This window comes from Neofelis nebulosa, chromosome 9 (assembly GCF_028018385.1).
Source record: "Neofelis nebulosa isolate mNeoNeb1 chromosome 9, mNeoNeb1.pri, whole genome shotgun sequence".
Taxonomy (NCBI): Eukaryota; Metazoa; Chordata; class Mammalia; order Carnivora; family Felidae; genus Neofelis; species Neofelis nebulosa.
In genome coordinates this window covers 138,220,956-138,247,091 of record NC_080790.1, presented here as the reverse complement: position 1 = coordinate 138,247,091, position 26,136 = coordinate 138,220,956, and the positions used below count along the sequence as shown (strand labels likewise).

Genomic DNA, 26,136 nt, shown 5'->3' with positions numbered 1-26,136 from the left:
AATAGTGATAATGCCAAAATAATCTAATATATGATGATAATTTATTTTTGTCTGTTAATGAATGTACCTGAACTAGGTATTTGAAGGGGAAAAGAAAGGTGGTCTACCTAGAATTAGGATTAGTTCATCTATTCCCATCTAAACAATGGAAAAATATGGTGAGATACCAAAAAATGAAAACAAGAAAGATGTTTAAAAACATAAACTTATTTTCATATAATACTGGAATTTTTATTTTTGATGTTTCTTTATTCCTAGGTTTACTGTTTATGCAAAGATAAGTACATTCTTAAAATTATTAAAATTGAATTCAAAGTAATTAATATGCACATTTCTTTTTTTACATGGTTGCCTGGTTTGAAAAATCCAAGGAGATTATTCTCAATCGAGGAAATTCAAAAGATGAGGCAGCTATAAATATGATAGAAGACTTATTTGATCTTTTGATGGTAAAAATCACATTGATTAATCTTACAAGTCTGTTTGCTTAAAAAACAATTTGTGTTCTATATGTTCTGAACCTAAAAGTCACTAACAAATTGGCTAGTGACTTGATTTAATTACTCTATTCAGATTGTTTAAAGCACTTATCCTGATTGATATAATTAAATAGTTAATAAATAAAAGTTAAATAATTACATGGTGAGTTCCAATGTGATGTTATTTTAATACTATTTTTAATGGCTTATAAGATAGTAAATTACAAACTAAATGTTTTTCACTTTTTTTTTCAGGTCATACATGACACCAATGATGAAGGTATAATAAGCATTTTACTTCTATTAAAACAATAATTTCCTATTAGAGTTTTGGTATAATTTTGCAATCCTCATAGTAGTGTGCTAATATTAGGAATCTACTAGTTAATTTGGGGATCAACAACCTTGTTCTGTAAAGGGGCAGATAGTAAACATTATAAGCTTTATATTAGGACCAAGAAAAAGAAAGTGAGAATGTTATATAGCCACTTATATAACAAGAAAGAAAACAAATATCCACATATGTTTTACTTATACAATTAAAAATATTATAAAATTGAGTGCAATGTTTCTGTAATAGGTCAACCAATGAGAATAGTACTCTTGAGGGGATGACATTTCACTTAATTACGGTTCAGAGTTAGTGTTTGCTGTTATCAGAATTCATTGCAAATGTTCATTTCTTATGCTTATCTGTAATGAGATTTTATGTGTCTTGCATTAGAAACTGTCTCTTCATGTAGATAATGCCAAATATCAGTTCATGAGCACGATTTTTAATTGAGCGTGTTCATCACTTGGAAAGCATTTGTAGAAGATTAGGTTCCTTTCTTAATATTTGCTTTTTAGAATGTCATTGCATGCAGATGAATGACTGTCAACTGAAGGTTAGGTAGACGCCCCTCAATTGCACATTTAAATGGGTTTTGAAATATGGGAATGCCCTTTGCGTTTTGTCAGTGTCCAAAAATGCTGCTCAACCTGTAGCTGGAGCTTGGAAAAAATGTACTCCTGTAAATTTGTGTGAAAATGGAGATGTCACTCCTTGTTTTAATTTTTGACAGCCTGGGAAATGTATAAAACAGTTTAGCATAACTCGTAATCCAGATAACCTTAGTTTCATTGAAATGACTTCAGTGAAGTGTAAGTTTGTCATATCAGCATGATTTTGCCTTGTAATTTTGTGTCAGATTCATTAAGAAACATCAGCTCTGCTGCCCATGCTAATTAATTACAGAAACCATTCAGTGGTAACTGATGTTGGCTAAGTTCATGAGAGTAGAATGCAATTCACTTTGCTACTGCTGGTTCAGTGAAACATGATTGAATCAAATATTTCCACAGAGTCACCTGCTGATGAGTAATACAGCCATACAAAATGGGCAGTGGGGTGGATTTGGTTTGTGGGCCATAATTTGCCAACTCTTGATCTAATGGGACAAAATTTTCAAAATACAGAACACATTACAACTCATCCTCACTTGTGAGTAGCCCTTTTTTTGTGCCAAGCAATCAGTCCAAATTATTTTATCTCTGTTGGTTGAGGAAGAATTACCTAGGATTAGTCATTGAGGCTGGTGCATTGTTTGTAAATAAAGGAACAATTTGCCTTCAAAACCAAAACCTTTGAAAAGCTCCATTGCTATTTATTTCAATCGTAGTTGATGCTACCTTTTCATTGATTGCTTTGCAGTTGATTGAACAGTCTAGTCTAAATTCTTAAGTTTTTAGGGAAGAAAACCGTCCTAAGGCACCAGTGAGTATGAAGTAATCAAAAAAAATTTTAAGTAAATCATTGTATCTTTTTATCTCATTGAATGATTTTTTTTTTTTACCTTCAATGTAGTCACTTCGGAAATTTGTATATTTTCTGTTGCAGTATTGCCATTATTTAAAATTATTTTTTATCTTTGCATTATAAAATAGCATGTGGCAAATTCCTCTGAATATATTTAGTATTGACAAAGCCTGCTCTTTTGAGAATAGGGTTAACTTTTAGAAAAAGCTCAAATATTTGGATCTTTATATCGACAAGAGTTTGTGGCCATTATGGAATTTACAGTATACAGTAAAACCTTGGTTTACGAGAATAACTCAGCCCGAAAACATGCTTGTAATTCAAAGCACTTGTGTATCGAAGTGAATTTCCCCGTTAGAAATGGAAACTCAGATGATTTGTTCCACAACCCAAAAATATTCATATAAAAATGATTATGATATTGTAATATAGTACAAAATTATAAAATACAAAATATAAAGAAAAATACACAAATGAACCTGCATTTACCTTTGAAAACTTTCATGGCGTGGATGAAGGAGACAAGAGGGAGGAAGGTAATTGTGTAGGACAGCTTTCGCTATCACTGACTGAATCACTGCTATCTATGGAATCTTTTTCTTTTTGTGCAACTTAATCAAGGAACCTATCCCATGACACTTACTTTTGCCTTCTTTAGAGGATTTTGCAGAAGTGTGACATTGCGTTGTCGTTAAACAGATTCATCGCTTGCTCTGCTACAGCCTTATTCGGGTGGTGATTTTCTACAAAATCTTGTACTTTTTCCCACATTTTACACATCTCCCTAATTTCATTTGAGGTGAGGGATTCCCCCGCCTTTTCTCCTCTTCCTCTTCTCCTCCTCTATAGACGAGATGCAGACGTAGACTTCTTACAAAATCTTGCAGTTTTGGCCACTGCATACCTCATTCGTACTTCTCGATGGTTTCCTTCTTAACTTCCACCATAATCCTCTCTTCTTCTAACCACCTTTCTTTTCAGCCTTTTTCTGCTGGGAGCCATTGTATACGCTCGCCCAGATGTTGACTACAGTATTAATAAACTCTTGCCATATACTGTATAATGTCACTGGCAATACGGCAGCAGAGGAAAGGATCTGTATCTGCAGGCAGCCTGACCTAGAATGAAGCAAAGCGTTCCTAAGCTCACTCTTGCCTGGAAAAGCAAAGGCCTGTCCATAGGTGCTTCAAAGTGACAAAAAATACACTAGCACCAATTGTGGGCACCTTCCAATGTCCTGAATAATCACTGATTTCTGCCAAATACCACGTCCTGAAACTGAGCATCTGAGCATGGGAGATGGTCACCCATGATCCTTCAGAGAGAGAAAGAGAGAGAAGAACCATTGGCTGGTTGTGATCAGGTGACATTCGGCATCACGTACGACTCGTATTGCGTGACCTTGCTCATTTATCAAGTTAAAGTTTACTAGAGATGTTTGCTTGTCTTGTGGAATACTCGCAGAACAAGTTACTTTTAATCCAAGGTTTTACTGTATGACTAAATTAATGAGGCCTGTTTTCATAAGAACTTCACTATAGAAATTTCAACTTTTGAACTATAAGTCAGTACTGCCTTAGGTGCCCAAAAGGAGAAGCTGAATCTGGGGTTTTTCCTTTGCCATTAAGATGAGTCATTCTGTTGAATGGTGTTTCTTCGGAGCCACATAGCTAGTTCATAGAAGAGGTAGGATTGGATTTCATGTTTTCTGATGCCCATCTAGACAGTGGGCCATGTCTGAACTAGTGCATTCTTTCATTAACTCAAATAAGAAAAGACTGTCATTTAAAATGGTTTAAAATATACATTAATTAATGATTTAACACTTTCAGGTAAAAGGCAAGTAGCGGAAAATTTTATACCTCAAATCTGTGTCCTGGTTATCGACTCAAGAGTGAATATTTGTATTCAGCAAGAGGTGAAGTCACTTGTTAGATTTTCTTTTAAACCCTAAAAATGAGAAAGTGAAGAAAATATAGTAGCAATTCATCAAATTGAATAATCATTTTATCTTGGTATTTAATTAATTATGTATTGTATTTCTGCTGTCTTAATTTATTGCCTGAAATGATGAATAAATGTTACCTAAATATTTATTGAATAGTCATAGCCATCTGGGTTTATGTACACATAGCTCAGATGAAAATAAGTTCAACCATCCAGATATTAGGAGTTCTCAGTATTTAAATCCTAAAAATAACCTGTATTATTATATGTATGTGTGTACGTATAGGTAACCGTAAGAACAAATAATAATTTTGCTTCTTGAGTTCTTAAAATAGAGTAATAGAAAACCTGTGTCTTATTGCAAAGAGTAGAACTGGACTCATGGTATATTCTGTTTTGATAAGTGTAGGTATTGTGGTATATTTTATTTTTGATATCCTTGTCATGTTTTTTTGTATTCACTGTTTTATAGTTTATGTTCTTTCCTCCACCCTTCTCTATTCCCTGCATAAAATGCTGTGCTAAATAGGCTCCTAAGTTTGTATACCTAGAATATTTCTTTAAATACTTAAATATACACATGCATATATTTATATAACTGAATATATAAAGTTAATGGATTATCTTTTTTTCTTTTCTAGGCTCTAAAAAAAATGAATGCTATGCTTGACAAAATGCCTCAAGACACCAGAACAATACTCTCTGAGCAAGAAATGTTTATTCTCATGTAATAATTTGTATTCTATTGCTTTCATTAGTGGTTCAAGTCAATAATTTAAAGGATATTTTACAAGGCTATAGGCAACCATGAGTTGCATTAATAATTAAAACTGATAAGCTGTTTTAGATTTGTAATATAATTTATGGCTATATGTCCTGCAGAGGTCTGTGATACTAGCCAATTGTAAATTTTAGTGAAAATTTCCCCCCCAAATACATGGGTTTTCTATTTAATTGATACTAGTTTAGTATATGATCTGTTATTTTGGTTTACAGGAGTCGTATGGGAGAAAGGATTTTAGATGCTGGAGGTAAGTATGTTTTTTTCAAATGTTCATATTTGAAATTATTCAAGATTTATGAATAGAATATAATATCTCCTTAGTCAAAATAACATTAACATTTTAATGTAGTGAGATTATGTGAGGAAATTATAAACTCTGTACAATTGAGCAATTTTTAATTACTAATAAGAAATTAAATGATCTGTATCTATGGGGCTAACATAATAATTAAGCACGAGAATAGGAGTTGTTAAATATAATTTATGCCTGTTGTAGATTTATGAATAATAATTTAATTTTCTAATAGATTTGAGTTACTTTTCCTAAGAAATTCCTCAAATAGTGTTTTATATTTGGAATTGGGAGTTTTAATATTTTGGGGACTAATAAGTTTGTTTTTAAACAATGTGTTTATTAGAAGAACTCAAATTTTCTTTTGTAAGTTTCATATGAGAACGTTTTGATGTAGTGATTTACATATAGAACAAACCACTGGTTAAAGCACTTTGGAATAACTATAAACATAGTACAAAAGTAAAAGATTCTGTGATTTATAGATTATTGTATGAGTTATTTTGCAATTCACAACTCGAATAATGGAATGGCAGAGCCTTTGAATAGTTAGGAGTTTCTTTTAAATATCCTGTTTTGGGGAAAAGTTTTACTCCTTTTTTCTGCTAGTAAACTTATTATTTGGACTGTGTTCATTTTTGTGATGATGGGATAGATCTAATTCTTATAAAGAAAGTGGCAAAAAAAAGAGTGAATTACACTAACGTTTTGTTTCTTTCTCCTGCTTGTTCTAATACCTTATAAATGATGACGTGTGTGCTTCTTTTTCACAATTTCAAATAACATATTAACGATTTTTTTCAAGATTATGACTTACAAGTAGGTATCGTAGAAGCGCTATGTAGAATGACTTCAGAAAAACAAAGGCAGGAACTTTCGTGTCGGTGGTTTTCAATGGATTTTATTGCTAATGCATTTAAAGGAATTAAAGACTCTGAATTTGAAACAGTGAGTAGTATAAAAATACCAAATTAACAACAGTTTTTAAAAATCACTCTGCTTTTTAAAAGTCTCTCTTTTTTTTTAAATTAGGATTGCAGAGTATTTCTCAACCTTGTAAATGGCATGCTTGGAGACAAGAGAAGGTAAGCATCATACAGAATTCACCCATTTACTGACAAAGAACTAGAGCTCAAAGTGTTGAACCTTTAAAATTTATTTGTTGGGTTGGAATGTAAAATGCACAGAGGTACTTAAAACAATATCCTATGGTAACACTGTGTAATAAGGTACTACATTGGTAGGCTGAAATAATCTTCCACTGGTCTTATTTTACTTCGTACTTTTTAGAGGAAACATGCATTTTTAGTTAATATTAATAACTTTGAGTGTCTGAAATTGATTTACGATAATTTAGAATTCCATTTGCATTATTATAAAAATCTAGCTATAAATATTACTTGAGCTACCTCCTTTCTCCACGTACTGTAATAAAAATATACGACAAACAAATACATTTTTTTTATAATTAACATACACTAAGGCTAACCTTTCTGAGGTTATCTAATCTCGGGAATGGGCATGAATGAAAGGTAATTATGATAATTATCACTTTTGTTAGTAACAAAAGAATAGTATTTGGAGTTCAGTGTCTTGCACTGTATTTTAGATGCTCAGGATACATTTATTGGATGTGTGAGTTCACATTTACTCGAGGAAACAAAAGACAGGCTGAGGGTTAAGTGCAGGGACTCATGCTATTTGGATTTGAATTATAGTTCTCCTCTTCCTATTCTAATGTTGGGCAAAGTACTAAACTTACTTGTCTCAGTTCCTTAGCTGTAAAATTATACTAACACCTACCTCGTACGTTTGTTGTGAAAATTAAGTTAGATGATCATATGCTAAGTGCTCGTAATATTCAGTCTTTTTTTTTTTTTTTAAGTTTATTTATTTTTTTGAGAGCGACCATGTGAGCTTTTGTGGGGGGGGGGGGGAGGGTGGAGAAAGGGGGAGAGAAAGAATCCCAAGCAGGCTCCACGTTGTCAGTGTGGAGCCCGATGTGGGGCTTGGACCCACTAACTGTGAGATCATGACCTGAGCTGAAATCAAGAGTTGGAAACTTAAACAGACTAAGGCGCCCCCTAGGTCATTTTTATCAGCAGTATTATTTATTTCTACTCTTCTTTTCCCACGTAAATCCTATGGGAGCTTCCACTGTACTGAAAGTATCTGCTAAATTAGGAATTTCTACTCTGAGTCGATGGCATGAAAAGTAAATTGGTACACTCACTCGAGTCAGAATGGAAGGTTGAGTAGTATCCTCAAAATAATACACAGAAACAAATTTCCATTAAACTCTTATTTTAAAATGTAATAAAGAAGGATAAGGGTTGGGTGTCTGCCTTCTGCTCAGGGTCATGGTCTTGCCTCTTGTGGGTTCAAGCCCTGCGTTGTGCTCTGTGCTGACAGCTCAGAGCCTGGAGCCTGCCTTGGATTCTGTGTCTCCCTCTCTCTGCCCCTCTGCCACTCATGTTCTATTTGTCTCTCTCAAAAATAAGTAAACATTAAAAAAAAAGTAATAAGAAAGAAAAGATGATTTGATTTCAGTCGTTATGCCTACTTCCTGATTTCCTTCTGATCCTAGATATGCTCTCTGCTCTCTATGGCTGGTCAAGATTACACTGTGAAGGCCTATTAATCTTTAGTGCAAACTACTTTTTTATTTCAGGGTCTTTACATTTCCTTGTTTGTCAGCATTTCTCGATAAACATGAGGTGAGTTTTGAATTTAACATGTTTTAGTTATTGGATGAATTTTGATACCAGGGTCAAGTGAATTACAGCTTATAAATTGACAAGAACATTAAAAATAGTCATAATTTGATCACAGATACAGCTAGTCTAGTCTAGTATTCTGTGTGTGTGTGTGTTTTCTGAAGTGATATATTTATAGCCAAGGATAACTTAAATAAAAGTCTGTGCTTCAGATTTTCTTTTTTTCCCTTAATCAAGCCCACTAATTGATTTATCATTCATTAATATATTCAGACTGATATTGTTAACCTTTATTTGCACTTGGAATATTTGTGATTTCTTAGAGCTCATTTCTGTGTAAAATACTAAAGAAGCATTTCTTTTGATTGTTTCTAAATTGGTTTAAATGCTCTACTTGTCTGCCCTTTATCTTCCTCACCTTTCTCTTTTCTTAAAAACAAACACACAAACAAAACTGAACCATGAACATAACATAGGCCTCATTTTCTGTTGTTGTTTTTAAAATCGTAGTCTATAACAGTTTTATATATTTGTTTTATTAGTTGAAAATACCTTCAGATGAAAAACTTGAGGAATTTTGGATAGATTTTAATCTTGGGAGCCAGGCTGTATCATTCTACGTTGCTGGAGATAACGACGTAAGCTCTATTCCATCTACCATTTTATGTTTGTTTATGTGTGTCTACAATGTCTTAATTTAAGAATGTGGATTTTTTTGTATGTTTATTTTCCTAGCTATTTTAATAGATTTTAGTATTAGCCCCATAGTTTTGATCAGCATGGTAACCCTTTAGCAGTTAATTAGAAATGAAAATTATTTCTGATGTTTTATTGCAACAGAAAATGCTAAATTTTAATACTAGTTTTTCAATCTAAGCTTTTCAGAAATAAATTACATGTTAATGATATAACATTTAACATTCATATGACCAGGAGTGAAATTTAGAAAAGACACCAGTTACTCAAATACAGAGGCACTCACTTAAAAATATTAACAGGTAATGACGAGTGGTCTTATACCTTCTAAGATCTTCTGTTTGAAAATAGAGAGGTATTGATTCTTATGGTGGTATTTGGAAGAGATTTACTTCTTTATGTGCTATATTAATAGCTATGTTTAAACTTTCCAGCCAGATGGTATATTTTCTACTGACTTCTTTTTAACCTGAGCAGAATTCTTGAGTCATTGTTTCCAAATAGCTATCCTTAATATTTGGTCCGTAGGCAAGCTTCTAGTCCTAACCATATAGTCACTTCGTAAACATCCAACTAAGAGTTGATCCGCATTTACTAATCAGATGTGGTTGCGGATACTTTAATGAGGATTTAGTCATTTTAGTCTGCTCTTGTAAAATACTGCTTTTTGTTCCAGGTAAACTATGGATAGACCTTAACAAAATGCTCCTGAAGATTTCCACATTATTTCTTTTTATGTTAGAGTATCTTCATAGAATACTTAATTAAAATTGAGTTCCAGATACTAGCACTGCTTCTCAGGGTCACTGATAGTTTTTATTAGTGTATTTATTCTTTTAGGGTTTGTAGGAATATTTTTAACTGGATTTTTAGGAATGGGATTTCATTTTGGAAGAAGATAGAATAGGATTGATATAGTCCCTACCTTTACTCAGTTTGATGTTATGGATGATTCCAACAAGAAAATAAGCAATTATAGTATGATACATGGTAGGGATAGTATAAAATGCATTTATAAGTGTTAAATCCTGCTGTGTTTCAGATACTGATCTAGAAATGTAGGGAGATTCTTCTTCCAAAACATATATTCAGAATCCCCTCCTTTCTGGATTTCTGTAGCAATAGTACATTCTCCCTGTATTCTCTCTGAATTTCTTAGAATCCATACTCTGTAGAGTGGCTGCTTAAAACCCATCTTTTGTCTCTTTAACGTTGTATATGAGGGTCTTTATGATCTGGCCCCTGGCTGTTTCTCTGACATCTCAAGACCATTCTCTACGCTTACTATGTTCCAGCCACATTCATTTTTTTTTTTTTTTCTATTTCTTTAACAAAGATCATGCCCATTTCGGATCTCTCTACTTGCTGGTTCTTCTGCCTAGAAGGTGCCAGATCTTTGCATCTTCGTTTCTTCCCATTTAGGTTTCAGTACAAGTATTGCTTCTTTATGGAGATATTCTCTGGTAACTCAATCTAATGTCTAAAGTTGCCTCCCAACCACATTATATCACATTGTCTTGTTTTATTTCCCTTACAGTAGTAATTGTTGCTTAAAATCATTTTGTTTGTTGTTTGTTTTCCCCCAGCAGAGTATAAGATTTATGAGATCAAGGACTTGTGTCTTCTTACTTATAGCTAATCAAGGACTCAAATTTATTGCAAGAATGAGTGAATAGAAAACTCACAGAACTGAAAGATTTAGGGTATGGTTAGTACATAGAGTGGAAAGGAGATTGGAAAGAAATAAAGCAGTGTGGAGCCAAAGAAGGGTTACAAGTAGGAAGTAACATCAATTCAAGGAATATTAAGTAAGAAATTACTCTGTGCAAGATTTACGCTAGGCACTGAGGCTCACCTTCTTGTTAAAGATTCTCCTGGGGGGGGGGGGGGGAGAACAGATTAAAAAGGGACAAGACCAGTGGCAGGAGACCTGTGGTAATGCTGGTGAGAAGTCATGCTGGTGTGATCTTGGAAAGTGACAGTGGAGATGGATGGAAATGAATGGGTTCCAGGAAGACTTGAAAAGAGATAGAATTGAGCAGACCTGATTTTTTTCTGGCAAAAAGAGAAAGAAGGATTAATAAAGCTTGAGTGGGTGGCTAGAGCTGTGTCACAGGAGGATGCGTTCTGTAGCAGAAATAGGGGGAGTTCAGTTTTGCATGTTTGACGTGGAGATCCTTGTGGGACATTCGGCAAAGATGTCTGCTAGGCAGTTGGATATACTGATCTGAAGTTCAAGTGAGGGAAGTGTGCACAGTGGAGATTTAGAAGCCATCTATGTATAGATGATAAACACGATCATGGGATGTAATGACAGAACTGGGAACCACAGATATACGCAGCATAGGTAGAAGGAATGCTAGCCCGAAGGACACTTACAGAATCAGCCAACAGAGAACAAACTGGAAGTGTGTCATGTTATGAAAGCGAAGAGAAGGGTGTTTTTTATGAGGGTGGAAATGGTGAACAGTGTCAAATCAAGTGTTAACTGACATCAGAACTGGTGGTCCGTGAGACAGCAGTTCTATGGAAGCCATGCGCTTTGGCCATTCCTGGAACGTTTGCATGTCTGCAAGAAGTCAGGACGCCAAGTCAGGCGAAGGCACAGTAGTCGCTAAAGTGAGATTGGATTCAAAGGAGGGTTTTCGTGAGGTACTTGTTTTACTTTGAGAGTAAGAGCTTTTCCAAACCGATGGCCAGGATGATAGATTAAATAAAAACCAAGGTCATGGTGCCTGGGTGGCTCAGTCTGTTGAGCGTCCGACTTCGGCTCAAGTCATGGTCTCGCAGTTCGTGGGTTCGAGCCCCGCGTCGGGCTCCGTGCTGACAGCTCAGAGCCTGGAGCCTGCTTCGGGTTCTGTGTCTCTCCACCTCTCGGCCCCTCTCCTGCTCATGCTCTGTGTCTCTCTGTCTCTCAATAATAAATACACGTTAAGAAAAAAAAAAAAAAAAAACCACCACAAATAAAAACCAAGGTCAAGAGGAAGAGCATACGATGGAGGGAGGGTAGGCAGTGAAGGTGAAGCAAGATGTGCGTAGCGTACCGGGGCCTGTGGAGGCTCGGCGAGGGCACAGTTGCTTTTGTTATACGAGGACTTCTACTTTTAACCAGTATGAAAATGTCCCTAAGATAAAAATTTCTTAAAGAGGAAGGCAGTAAAGCAGGAAGCATCACTTTGGAGCTAGAACCTGAAAATGGCCAGCTGCATATGCCTCACGGGAGCAAGTTTTTTTATGCCCAGAGAGACCTGAAACTGCTCGGAGTGCCGGGCAGAAAAGACAAGACCGGCCCTTTCCTCCCGGCCCTGAGGTTTTGCGGTACGTGGGGCAGCCAGCACCGTAGCCAGAGATGTGGTTGCGGTAGCGGTAGCAGCAGTGGGGCCCTCAGCCTGTGCACCGGTTTCAATCCAGGCCGAGAAGTGGAGGCAGTTAGCAAACAGATGGAGGGTTCAGGTGAATTCCCTAGAATGAATTGTCCTGAACCACAAAAGGGCTGGGTCTGTTTTCCTCACCAGATTAGTGGGAGGTTTTCGGATCCCATCTCTTAGCAGTGGAATCTAATTTTTCCTGTAGCTTTTGTGCATGTGTGAAATCAGTGTTACCCCGTTATACAAATTTTCAGCAAAAGCACTGGGAAGGGAGAAGGGGGAAATATTTCAGCTATTATTCGTATGCATTCCGTGTTCGAATCTAAGAACAGTCAATCAGTGAGTGGGAATTGATGAATGTGCATGATTTCACACAGTATTTCAAAGGCAAGATAACAGGATTTGGTAACATTCTTAAAAAGGATATTCTCCAATATATATTAATGGTAGTTACTCTTTTTTTTTTTTTTTTTTTTTTTTTTTTTTTGGTCAAGAATAGAAAACCAGGAAATTATACCATCAAATTTTGTTTTAAAAGTGAACAAGCAGGGGCGCCTGGGTGGCTCAGTCGGTTAAGCGGCCGACTTAGGCTCAGGTCATCATCTCGCGGTCCGTGAGTTCAAGCCCCGCGTCAGGCTCTGTGCTGACAGCTCAGAGCCTGGAGCCTGTTTCGGATTCTGTGTCTCCCTCTCTCTGACCCTCCCCAGTTCATGCTCTGTCTCTCTCTGTCTCAAAAATAAATAAAAACGTTAAAAAAAAAAAAAAAAAGTGAACAAGCAGATTAAATGTGGCCTGTGATGTATTTATTACACAGTCAATTGATGGAGCAAGAAATAGGTTGTATCAACTGGTTACTTAGTGGTACTTAATAAAAAATAAACTTGATTGTATAACTTAAAAACTGGTGTTTAAAGAGGGTGTAAAGCAGGGGTAAATTATTTATTTATGGTCAAACCTGTTTTTGAATTTAAGGATCATCAATGGGAAGCAGTGACTGTGCCTGAGGAAAGAGTACAAATATACAGCATTGAAGGTATTAAGCTTATTTTCTACTTGATTCTTATCACATGGCCGTTATATGCTCTCTGGGGTAAAAAAATACTCATGAAAACAAAGTCAACAGTTTCTTGTATTCACATTAATAACAGAATTCCCTGAACCCACATTTCCCTCACCCCCAATTTCCTGACTCCTTTTGGAACTTATTTTTGTTATCTAGTCTAAAACCCATGATCAGTCACTTTATTGTCAATATATTCAAGGCTCTTGCCTTTTTAATCTATTAGTATGATTAGATCCAGACATCTAGTTCCTGCACTTTTATGACTGCCATTGTGTAACATTGCTGGACAAAGTCCTACAACTTGTAAGACTGGCCCCACTACAGATTCACATATCAAGATATATTTTAGTCATTTCAGTGGGGATGTAGTGGTATGTCATGATAGTCTTTTGTTTTTAATTAAAAAAACTTTTTTAATGATTGTTCATTTTTGAGACAGAGAGAGAGAGACAGAACATGAGCTGGGAGGGGCACAGAGAGAGGGAGACACAAAATCCAAAGCAGGCTCCAGGCTCTGAGCTGTCAGCACAGAGCCCAACGCGGGGCTCAAACTCATGAACCATAAGCCGAGTTGGACGCTCAACCGACTGAGCCACCTAGGCACCCCAGTCATGATTGTCATTAATTGCAAATAACTGGTGACCAGAAATGCTAAGCACTTTTATTATTTTTTTAATTCAAATCCAAGTTAGTAAACCTATAGTGTAATAATGGTTTCAGGAGTAGAAATTAGTGATTCATCACTTAAGTATAGCACCCAGTGCTCATCTTTAATGACCATCACCCGTTTAGTCCAACACCTCTCCAGCAACACTCAGTTTGTTCTTTGTATTTAGGAGTCTCTTATGGTTTGCCTCCCTGTTTTTATTTTATTTTTCCTTCCCTTCCCCTGTGTTCATCTGTTGTGTTTCTTAAATTCCACATGTGTGAAATCATATGATATTTGTCTTTCTTTGACTGACTTATTTAGCTTAATGTAATACCCTCCAGTTCCATCCATGTTGTTGCAAATGGCAGGATTTCAATCTTTTTGATCTGAGTCGTATTCCACTGTGTGTGTTTGCGCACACGTATACATACACACACATAATAACACATATACACACACACACACACACAAACATCACATTTCCTTTATCCATTCATCAGTTGATGGACATGTGGGCTCTTTCCATAATTTGGCTATTGTCAGTAGTGTTGCTATAAACGTTGGGGTGCATGTGCCCCTTTGAATCAGCATTTTTGTATCCTTTGGATAAATACCTAGTAGTGCAACTGCTGGGTTGTAGGGTAGCTCTATTTTCAATTTTTTGAGGAACCTCCATACTGTTTTCCAGAGTGGCTGCAATAGTTTGCATTCCCACCAGCAGTGCAAAAGGGTTTCCTTTTTGAACACTTTGGGGTGTTCTCTCGCCAACATCTGTTGTTGCCTGAGTTGTTAATTTTAGCCATTCTGAAAGGTGTGAGGTGGTATCTCATTGTGGTTTTGATTTGTATTTCCCTGATGATGAGTGATGTTGAGTCTCTTTTCATGTGTCTGTTAGCGATCTGTATGTCTTCTTTGGAAAAGTGTCTCTTCATGTATTTTGCTCATTTCTTCACTGGAATATTTGTTTTTTGGGTGTTGAGCTTGAGAAGTCCTTTATACATTTTGGATGCTAAGCCTTTGTCTGATACATCATTTGCAAATATCTTCTCCCATTCTGTCAGTTGCCTTTTAGTTTTGTTGATTGTTTCCTTTACTGTGCAGAAGCTTTTTATCTCGATGAGGTCCCAATAGTTCGTTTTTGCTTTTGTTTCCCTTGCCTCCAGAGACGTGTCTAGTAAGAAGTTGCTGTAGCTAAGGTCAAAGAGTTTGTTGTTTGTTTTCTCCTCTAGAATTTTGATGGTTCCCTGTCTTACATTTAGGTTTTTTATCCATTTTGAGTTTATTTTTGTGTGTGGTGTAAGAAAGTGGTCCAGGTTCATTCTTCTGCATGTCGCTGTCCAGTTTTCCCGGTACCACTTGCTGAAGAGACTTTTTCCATTGGATACTCTTTCCTGATTTGTCAAAGATTAGTTGGCCGTACCTTGGTGGGTCCATTTCTGGGTTCTCTATTCTCTTCCGTTGATCTGTGTGTCTGTTTTTGTGCCAGTACCATAGTATCTTGATTACAGTCTTGTAGTATAGCTTGAAGTCTGATACTCTACGTGGAAAACCCAAAAGCCTCCACCAAAAAACTGCTGATACTGATACATGAATTCAGCAGAGTAGCAGGATATGAGATCAATGTGCAGAAAGAAATAAGTTGTATTTCTGTATACCACTTATGAAACAGCAGAAAGACAAATCAAGGAATCAGTCCCGTTTACAGTTGCACCAAAACCCATAAAACACGTAGGAGTAAACCTAGTTGAAGAGCTAAAAGATCTGTATGCTGAAAACTATAGAAAGCTTGTAAAAGAAATTGAAGAAGACACAAAGAAATGAAAAAACATTCCACGCTCATGGATTGGAAGAACAATTATTGTTAAAATGTCAGTACTACCCGAAGCAATGTACACATTCAGTGAAATCCCTATCAAAATATTACCAGCATTCTTCACAGAGCTGCAACAAACAATTCTAAAATTTGGATGAAATTGCAAAAGACCCCGAATAGCCAAAGTGATGTGGAAAAAGAAAACCAAAGCTGTAGGCATCACAATTCCGGACTTCGAGCACTTTTACATGTGCTTGGTTGTCATTCATATATATTCCTTTGTGACGTATCTCTTTAAATATTTTGTCCTTTTTTTCCCCTGGGCTGTCTTTTTTTATATTAAGTTTTTGGATTCTTAAAAATATTGTGCATACCAATCCTTTGATAGATACATATGTGTATTCTCTCCCCATCTGTGTCTTGCTTTTTAAGTTTGTTAATGGTGTCTTTAATGAGCAGAAGTCTTTAAGTTTACAGTCCACTTTATCACTTTTTTCATTTGTGCTTTTGCTTTATGTAACTTTTGCCTACTACCAAATCATAAAGAACTTTTGTTTTTCTGTCAGAACTTCGTGGTTTTAGCTTTTATGTTTAGGATTATGATCCATTACAAATTAATATTTGGTTCTGGTATGATACAGGAGTTGAGGTTTATTTTTATTTTTCTGTGGACATGCAGTTACTTCTAGGACTATTTGATGAAAAGGCTTTCCTTTCCCCACTGGATGTCATTGATTCCCTTCTTGAAAGTCAGATGACTGATAGAAGTTCACTTCTTATTTCTTAAAGCTGTACTCCATCCCACGGATCTATTTTCCGTTCACTATGCCAGTCCCACACTGTTTTAATTACTGTAGATTTTTAGTTAGTCTTGAAATTGGGTAGTACAAGTCTTCTAAAATTGTGGGTTGTTTTTTTTTTTTTTCAGGAAATTCTAGATCTTTTGTATTTCCATATAACTTTTAGAGTTGACCTACTACTTGCTACAAAAAGCCTGCTGGATGTATGATTGCGATTGTAGTTTGAGAGGGGGAGAGGCAACATTGTGACAATAGTACGTATTTCAGTCCACAAACGTGGTATATCTTTACATTTATTCGGGTCTTTAATTTCGCTCCACAGCGCTTTGTAGTTTTCAGTGTAGAAATCTTACACACCCCTTGATGAACTTATTCCTGAGTCTTCAATCTTACCTTATATATGATTGTAAATGGAATGAATCTTTAATTTCATTTTCCAAATATTTTCTATTAGTATATAAAAATATAACTGATTTTGCAATACTTACCTCGTATCCTACAATCTTGCCAAAGTCACTAGTTCCAGTGGTTGTAATGTGGATTCCTGAGGTTATTCTAGGTAGTCGGTCATGGTGTCTGCAGATAGATAGGGTTTTACTTCTGATTCTAAGGCCCTTCCTTAACTAACTTACTTCCTTTATTCCTCTCTTCCTCCATTCCTCCCTCCCTTTCTTTCTTTATCCTTCTTTTATTCTCCCCTCCCTCCCTTCCTTTATTCCTCCCTTTGCATTATTGCAATGGCTAGAACTTCTAGTACAATATTGAATAGAAGTGGTAAAAGTGGTCATCTTTGCTTTCTTCATCATCTTTGCTTAAGGAAGAATATTGACTATTTGACCATTAAGCATGACGTTAGCTGAAGGTTTTTGTAGATAAACTTCCATCGGGTTGAGGAAGCTGGTGAGTCTTCACATGTATAAACACACATTGAAACCATTAGGGTATTCAAGTTAGTAAATATATCCAGTCTCCCTAAATGTTCTTTATGCTCCATTTTTTTTAATTTTTAATTTTTAGGGGCACCTGGGTGGCTCAGTCGGTTGAGCGTCTGACTTCAGCTCAGGTCACAATCTCGCGGTCTGTGAGTTCGAGCCCCGCGTCGGGCTCTGGGCTGACGGCTCAGAGCCTGGAGCCTGCTTCCGATTCTGTGTCTCCCTCTCTCTCTGACCCTCCCCCGTTCACGCTCTGTCTCTCTCTGCCTCAAAAATAAATAAATGTTAAAAAAAAAAAAAAGATTTATTAATTTTTAATTTTTAGAGAGAGAAATAAAGCATGAGCACGGGAGAAGGGCAGAGGGAAAGAGAGAATCTCAAGCAGGCTCTACCAATGTGGAGCCCAAAACAGGGCTTGATCCCGTGACCCTGGGATCGTGACCTGAGCCAAAATCAAGAGTCAGACACTCAACCCACTGAGCCACCCAGGCACCCCTATGCTCCTTTTGATCTGTTCATCCCATCTCCTACTCTATCCCCAGGAAGTCACTGATGTTTTCTGTACCTTGGATAAGTTTACGTTTTCTGCAGTCTCTATAAATAGAATTATACAGCATGTAGCAGTTTTTTCTGGCTACTTTCTTTTAGTAATGCATATGTGTATACATACACACTTGTATCAGTATATGATGTATTTATGTATACTGTCTATGTAATATATAATATACAAAATATACATGTAGAAGTATATGTTCTACATATTTTACATGACATATATTACACATAATATATACATTTATATAGGACATATTTTGTATATACATTTGTATTTTTTTTTTATTTAGCCACATCACATGTATCAAGAGTTTAATCCTTTTTATTGCTGAATGGTATTCCAGTGTATGGTTTTACTTCAGTTTGTTCCGCCCATTCCCCTGTTGATGACTATCTGGAGTGTTCCCTGTTTCCAGCTATTATAAAATGCCACTGAAAATATTCATGTATAATTATCCTCATGTATGTGTGATTATATATATGCTTTTATTTCTCCTGGATAAATATCAGGGAGTGTGATCAAAAGCACAGGTATAGGTTTACCTTTTTCAGAAACTTTTAGACTTGTCCAAAGCAGTTTTATCATTTTACATTTTTACCACCAGTGTGTGAGAGTTCCAGTTGTCCACATCCTTGACGACACTCCGTAGGGTCAGTCTTCCCTCCTTGCCGTATTACGCTGCCGGGAACCTTCAGTACCATGTTGAGTAGAAGTGATGGGAGCCTATGTCTTGACCTAGTTTCTGATGTTAAGGGGAAAGCATTTTTTTTTCACTATGACCTATTTATGGTGACACTTTTTCATGTGTACCCTCTATCAGACTGAGGAAATTCTCTTTTATTCCTAAGCTGCTGAGAGCCCTCCTTGATAATAAAGAATGTTGGATTTGGGGAAATGCTTTTCCTGCATGTGTTGATGTAATATATGGTTTCTCTTGTTAGGTTCCTAATAGAAATACATTGATTTTCCAATGTTAGACTAACTTTGCATTCTAGCGATAAACCCCACTTGGTTTCGGTATGTATTCTCCTTTTCTGTATCATTGGCACTGATTCCCAGAAGTCAGGCAGGAATTTGATGTTCTGTATGCTAGGTCTATGTCTTTCTGTGGCAGAGTGCAGGCAGTGTTACTAGCCTCATGGAATGAATTGGCAAGTTTTCCATAGTCTTCAGGTTTCTTTTTTGTTTTTAAGTTTATTTATTTTGAGAGTGGGCACAAGCAGAGGGGAGCAGAGAGAGACAGAGAGAGAGAGAGAGAGAGAGAGAGAGAGAGAGAGAGAAAGAAAGAGAGAGAGAGAATCCCAAGCAGACTCCATGCTGCTGGCACAGAGCCTGCCCGGTATGGGGCTTGAGCTCACGAACTGCAAGATCATGGCCTGAGCCAAAATCCGGAGCTGGACACTTGACCGACTGAGCCACCCAGGCACTGCATAGTTTTCAGTTTTCTACAAGAATGTGTGTAAAATTGGTATTGTTTCTTTCTTAACTACTTGCTAGTATTTGCACCTTTCTTTGTTGTGAAGGCTCTTAACCACAAATTCAGTTTATTTAATAACTAAGGGGTTTTTCATGTTACCTGTTTCTTCCTGAGTAAACTGATAATTTGTGTCTCGTAATCTCTCCATTTCATCCATATTGTCAGATTTATTGGTATTAAGTGGTTTATTGTGGCCCCTTCCTGTCTTTACTGTCTGTAGACTATAATGATGGCCTCTCTGTCACTTCTGATGTTCATAACTTGTATCTTTTTTTCCTGATCAGTCTGATGAAAGGAGAATATCGATTTATTGATATTGTCAAAGAACCAGCCCTTGGTTTTATTGATTTTTCTCTTTTGTTTTCCTGTTTTCAATCTTGCTGACCTCTGCTCTCATGTTTATTATAAGTTTCTTCATTTTCAGCTTACTTTGGTTTTAATTTGCCTTTCTGTTTCTGGTGTCTCAGGGTGGAAGCTGAAGTCATTGATCTGAGACTGTTTATTCTTCTAGTATAGCCATTTCAGCTTTAATGTATTGTACTTTATGAAGATGCTTTTAAAATTTTTATTTATGTTTTATTTTAGAGAGGAGGGGAGAGGGGCAGAGGAAGAGAGAGAGAGAGAATCCCAAGCAGGCTCCATGCTCAGTGCAGAGCCTGATGCGGGGGCCCAATGTGGAGCTAGACACAGGGCTCAATCTCACGACCCTGGGAAGATGACCTGAGCCAAGACCAAGAGTCAGACGCTCAACCGACTAACTGAGCCAACCAGGTGTCCTGCCATTTACAATTTACAGCTTTAAATTCTCCCCGAGTACTTCCTAGCAGCATCCTGCAAATTACCATATGTTGTATTTCCATTTTCATTAATCTGATTCTTTAAGATTTTTCTTTTGATTTCTTTTTTGACCCATAGTTTTATTTAGAAATTTTTTATGTAGATTCCATGTATTTGGGATTTCAGAGATAACTATTTCATTGTTATTAGAGGGCATACTTTGTATGATTTGAGAATCCTTTTAAAAATCTTGACACTTATTTTATGACCCAGCATGTGGTCTGTAATGATAAATCTTCTGTGTGCACTTGAAATGAATGGGCATTCTATTGTTGACAATGTTGTTTGAGTCTTACATATCCTGTTCATCCGCTTGTCCTGTGTTACTGAGAGGGGGGTATGGAAGTCACCATTGTAATTGTGATTTTTTTCCTGTTGAGTTCTATCATTTTTTGCTTCAGGTATTTTCACTCTCTACGATTAGTTGTACAAACATGTAGTAGAATCTTTTCTTGTTAAATTGACCCCTTGATCTTTATGAAATGACCCTGTTCTTCCTGTAGTTAAATTCTTTGCTCTGTAATCTACTTTAATATTAAGATACCTTCTCCAGCTTTCTGTTGGTTAATTATGGCATGGCATATCTTTCTTTATTTTTAACTCATTTTTGTCTATTTAATGTGGGTTACTTGTAGGCATCATATACTAAAGGCATTGTTTTTTAAGTGTAATTTGACAGTGTCTGCCTTTGAATTACGGTGTTTGATGTGATTCTGAATACGCTTTAAATTTACCAGCTAGCTCTTGTTTTTTCTCCCTACCACTCCTTCTGCCATGTTTGTTTTTCTCTCTTTCTTCTTTTGTATTAATTGATTTTTCCAGTGATTTTATTATGTCTCTTTTGTTGGCTTTATACCCCCTTCAATGGTTGATTTGGGGTTTATTTTATACATCTTTAGCTTGATAGTGTGTAATATTATGCCCTCCTATGTGTAGCATGGGAACTCCGTAACAGTATACTTCCATTTTTGCTTTCCTGGCTTTTGTGCCATTGCTGTCAGTTGTACAAAAAAGTTCTTTGTCTGTCTGTCGTTGTTGTTTTGGTTTTGCGTGTGTCAGAAACTTGGCAATATGAGTAAGATCATGACCTGAGCCAAGATCAAGAGTTGCTTGATTTAATGTTGATTTAATGGACTGAGCCACCCAGGTGCCCCTCACATCTTATATTTTTATGGTACCCATATTTTTATGATACATATGTTACTGTATTTTCAAACAAAAAGCCTACTTGGATCCTCTGTCTTCCTCTTGCCCTCTTACTCTTTTTCCATTTATAGCTAACTTTGAGAGTTTTTACTAAATCTTTTTTCTCCTGCTTTTCAGTCCTGCTCTTACTACATTCTGTTTCCTGTCCCACTCCACTGAATTTTAGATGTCCAAATAATAAACTTTATTATTAGTATCAGTTTGCACACTTGCAGTCCTCGTACTGACCCTTGCCTTACATTTGACGCTGTTGACTACACTTTGGTTTTTGAATCTTTTTTCCTAATTTCTTAACTAAGCTCTAGATAGAGATGTGAGCAATAAACTATCCGACCTTTATATGTTTGCAGATGTCTAAAATATCTAAACCCACGTCTAAAACTAAACTCAATTAAAAATAGAACTACCCTAAGACCTAGGAATACACTAGTAGGTATTTATCCAAAGGATACAAAAATGCTGATTTGAAGGGGCACATGCACCCCGATGTTTATAGCAGCACTGTCAACAATAGCCAAATTATGGAAAGAGCCCACATGTCCATTGACCAATGTATGGATAAAGAAAATGTGGTACACACACACACACACACACACACAATGGAATATTACTCAGCATCAAAAAGAATGAAATCTTGCCATTTGCAACAACATGGATGGAACTAGAATGTATTATGCTAAACAAAATAAGTCAGACAAATAACCCTAACCCTAACTCACTCATATGTGGAATGTAAGAAACTCAACAGATGAACATAGGGGAAGGGAAGAAAAACTAAGATAAAAGCAGAGACGGGGGCAAGCCACCAGAGGCTCTTTTTTTTTTTTTTTTTTAAGTGTTTATTTTTGAGACGATGCAAGAGACAGAGTGCAAGCGGTGGAGGGGCAGACAGAGGGAGACACAGAATCTGAAGCGGGGTCCAGGCTCCGAGCGGTCAGCCCAGAGCCCGACGCGGGGCTCGAACCCACGGACCGTGAGATCGTGACCTGAGCCGAAGTCGGACGCTTAACCGACTGGGCCACCCAGGCGCCCCCAGAGGCTCTTAAATACAGAGAACAAACTGAGGGTTGCTGGAGGGGAAGTAGGTGAGCGGATGGGCTAAATGGGGGATGGGCATTAAGGCGGGCACTGTTGTGTTGACCAATTGGTGTTATATATAAGTGATGAATCACTGAAACCAACACTACACTGTGTGTTAACTAACTTGAATTTAAGTAAACTTAAAATTGATAAAAATAAAACTAAACTCATGATTCTATCCCGCCAAACTCCTTCTTTATTTCCTGTTTTGACAAATGGTAGGATAACCTTCCAGCTCCCCCCGCCCCATACAGAAGCGACTCTTGATCGTTTCCTTCCCTTAACTGATCTTTTTCCACGTCCATTTTTTACTGTCTCTTAAAATCTTTTGAATTTCTTCTCTCTCCTCTATTTTCACGCCAATCACTGCTGCCACTTCTTAATGCGGTTCTGTCTTGCATCTTGCCAAGTGTAGCTGCACATAATTGGGCAAAAAAAAGTTATTTTCATTGTTTTAATAGCATAACTTGAAGTTGATTTTTAAGATTTTCCGATATAAAACTCATCCTGATTTTACGAGGATACTTTTATAAAAAAAATTAAGTTCTTTATATGTGGATTAAAAGTGTTTTGGGGGGGCTTCCTGACTGGTGAATAAGAATGTATCATTGTGCCAGGAGGGTGGTACAACCTAAAATTCACAGGGATAGGAGCTCCTGTCTCTGGACCCTTCCAGACCTCACGCTACTTCTCTCTCCACCTGGCTGTTTGTTTGTATCCTTTAATGTCCTTCATAATAATGTGGTAATCTAATGTAACCTGTATGGAGCAGGCAAGACCGAATTTTTACATGAATGGCACCCATGGAAGTAAAAAAAAACAACAACAACAAAAAAGCAAAACCTGGAGATCAGTATACTTGCAGACTAGGGGATGAGGAGGCAGCACAATGGGGTGCATGCAGTTAGACCCTTTTGTATATAATATGTAAGAATTTTTATTTATTTAGTCTCCATGGATGATCTTAAAAATTTTTAAAATGCCTTTGCAGGAGAAAGCATATTATTACATTCATGTACCTATAGTGTATTGGAATCTCCTATGGGTATGTAGATAACATAAGGTCCAAATATGTTTATCTGTAAATACTTGGATTCTTTAGCAAGCAATAAAATGACTTTTCTGATATCTCAGTAATATTGCTAATTAAAAACAAGCCATGACATAGTCCACGCAGTCAAAGGAAATACCAGAAGTTTCAACAAAGCTGACAATAAAAGATAACAAATATCAACTAATTCTTATATAGTTACAATATATGTGGAGGATACTTTGCACATAAAGGCACAAAGCATTCAGCAACATTTGAAGTAATTTCTAATACCATGGTTAGGTAAGCAGCGAAGTAAATGTTTCATTTACTAGTTCATAGCAAGCTGCAGAAAAAAATCAGATCAGAGCGATACAATAATCAGCAAAAATATACATCAGGATTATAAATTTTCTAATATTCATCATCAGCATTCAAAACATTATTGTCTTCAAAGTCACCAAACTTTCATCTCTAAAGTCTGAATACCTGTTCCTGTTGACACACATGACTTTTTTTCCCCAAAATAAAACCACCGCACTCTTTAAATTAGAGACTGTCACCACTGTCTTCAAGCAATTAATAATTCTTATTACCGTGACAGATGTTACTCTGGAAGCTCTCATGACCATATCGTTGCAAAAACAACCCATATTCTGCTTGAGTAAGCCTCATAGGAATCAGAATTTTATAGACAATGGAGACAGTTATCCCGTGGGTTAGGTCATGGAGTAGCCAGTAGAGCTTTCCCTGATGTAGAGAAATTTTTCTACATGGTGTGCTCCATTTCCATCAGGGTGTTTTCCTCCTGCCCCAAAGTGTACACTGGGGGCAGGTGTGACGACTTGCCAGTCAACAGGAGCACTGGCAGAGTAGGACAGGACCCTGGTGGCCTGTAGTCCATAGTACAGGCACTTGAATTGGATGCCAAGTGATTCCGAAGGGACGTAAATCCCTCTTACAAACTGGCACTAACTGTTTTCACTGGATCAGTGAATTCATGAGGAATTGCACCGTATTCTTCTTCAGTTTCCTGGCACTCAAGTTGTTTGACCGTTGTTGACTGTCAACTTGTTTGTAACAACTGGATTTAACAGAAATGTTTGAATAGATGCTTTTGCCTAAAAATATACTTATTTATGTATGGAACTGAAGTTATTTTGTTTGCCTCTTTTAAGTTAAGCAAATAGTTCCTTTAGATGTGTTCCAGAAATATTTACTAAGAACCTGTGAGTGTCCAAAACATATTTATGGCCTTAGCTTATTAGTTATTAGCCTGTAATTCATCGATCAGAAGACTCGGAAAAATAAATTGAATTGATTTGTTTGCATAGATAGTTAGTCCCAGAATTAATTAAATATTGTTAGATCCAGAAGTTAATATTATTTCGATTTAATGAATATGCTGCATGACTTTCTTATTTATACTGTACCTATAGAGTGGCAGCATAGAAATGAATGTAAACTAATCAGTATGATTTGTCTATGTGCAGTGAGAGAATCGAAGAAGCTACTGACCATAATCTTGAAAAATATAGTAAAAATTAGTAAAAGAGAAGGGAAAGAATTGCTTCTGTATTTTGATGCATCATTGGAAATTGCTAGTGTGACACAAAAAATTTGGGGTGCAAATAAATACAGGGTAAGTGTTTTAATTCTTTTTAATACATACTTTCATCAAATTCTTTTAAATAAATATTTTCATAATTCTGGAAACTTTTAGTTATTTGGGGCTATAAGTTTCATTGATTTTTTTCCCCTAGAATTCTTAAAATGACATGTAGATTTTAGTTTTTAAAATTTGTAATGTGGAATAGCCATCAGATTGTTAGTTGTATCCTTGAGACACCTGTTTAGAATCTCAGATCACAAAATAAGCTGCAGTACTCAAAACATCTAACAAAATTCCTGCTAGGTGTTTAAAAAGTGAATTGAGACAAAACCCTGTTTTTACGATAGTAAACATTGTGAGAATTACAGACTGTACCCCAGAAGAAGTGAATGAGTGGCATAGGGAAAATAGGGTATAGAAGTTGAGGAAAGAGAATGCTTGTTAAGAGACTTAAAGGAAAGGCTTTGGAGATGGGGCTTGATATGGCTTTGGAAATTGACGGGTGTAATTTAGATAAGGTGCTTTCTAGAATTGTGGAAGACATCAAGAGTTCGTAAGGTGACAATTCATGTTAAGTTTGAGGGAGATATCCCGTTGACAAGCTTGGGTAATGCATGTCTTAGTCTGTGCAGGCTGCGGTAACAAAAATACCATACACTTGGTGGTTTCAGTGACACACATTGACTTCTCATAGTTCTGGAGGCTAGAAGTCCAAGATCAGGTGCTAGCAGACTTATTTTCTGGTAAGGGCCCACTTCCTGGTTCACAGTGGCTATCTTCTCGCTGTGTCCTCACATGGCAGAAGGGGGTGAAGGAGCTCTTTGGGGTCTCATGAGGGCACTGATCCCATTCATGAGGGCCCTGCCCTGATAACCCACTCACCTCCCAAAGGCCCCACCTCCTTAAATACCATCTCTTGGGGATTAGGTTTCAATGTGTGAATTTTGGGGGGGACACATTCAGTTTATAGCTGTGGGAAAGATTTATGGTAAAAAAAAAA

The 26,136-nt window shown here is 36.6% G+C and overlaps 1 protein-coding gene across 2 annotated transcripts in view; it reads left to right on the top strand.

Moving 5' to 3' along the window:
* SYCP2 (synaptonemal complex protein 2) overlaps positions 1–26,136 on the top strand; it is a 78,303-nt gene that overhangs the window by 15,914 nt on the left and 36,253 nt on the right. For both annotated transcript variants that reach the window (XR_009249144.1, XM_058686125.1), the window contains exons 5-15: positions 347–449; positions 735–759; positions 4,110–4,195; positions 4,866–4,951; positions 5,221–5,255; positions 6,106–6,248; positions 6,333–6,385; positions 7,972–8,017; positions 8,560–8,655; positions 13,054–13,114; positions 25,018–25,166. Coding sequence is in view for 1 of the 2 variants with exons in the window: in XM_058686125.1 (XP_058542108.1) it covers positions 347–449; positions 735–759; positions 4,110–4,195; positions 4,866–4,951; positions 5,221–5,255; positions 6,106–6,248; positions 6,333–6,385; positions 7,972–8,017; positions 8,560–8,655; positions 13,054–13,114; positions 25,018–25,166 (883 nt within the window). In the remaining variant the exon portion in view is untranslated. The remainder of the gene's footprint in view (positions 1–346; positions 450–734; positions 760–4,109; positions 4,196–4,865; positions 4,952–5,220; positions 5,256–6,105; positions 6,249–6,332; positions 6,386–7,971; positions 8,018–8,559; positions 8,656–13,053; positions 13,115–25,017; positions 25,167–26,136) is intronic.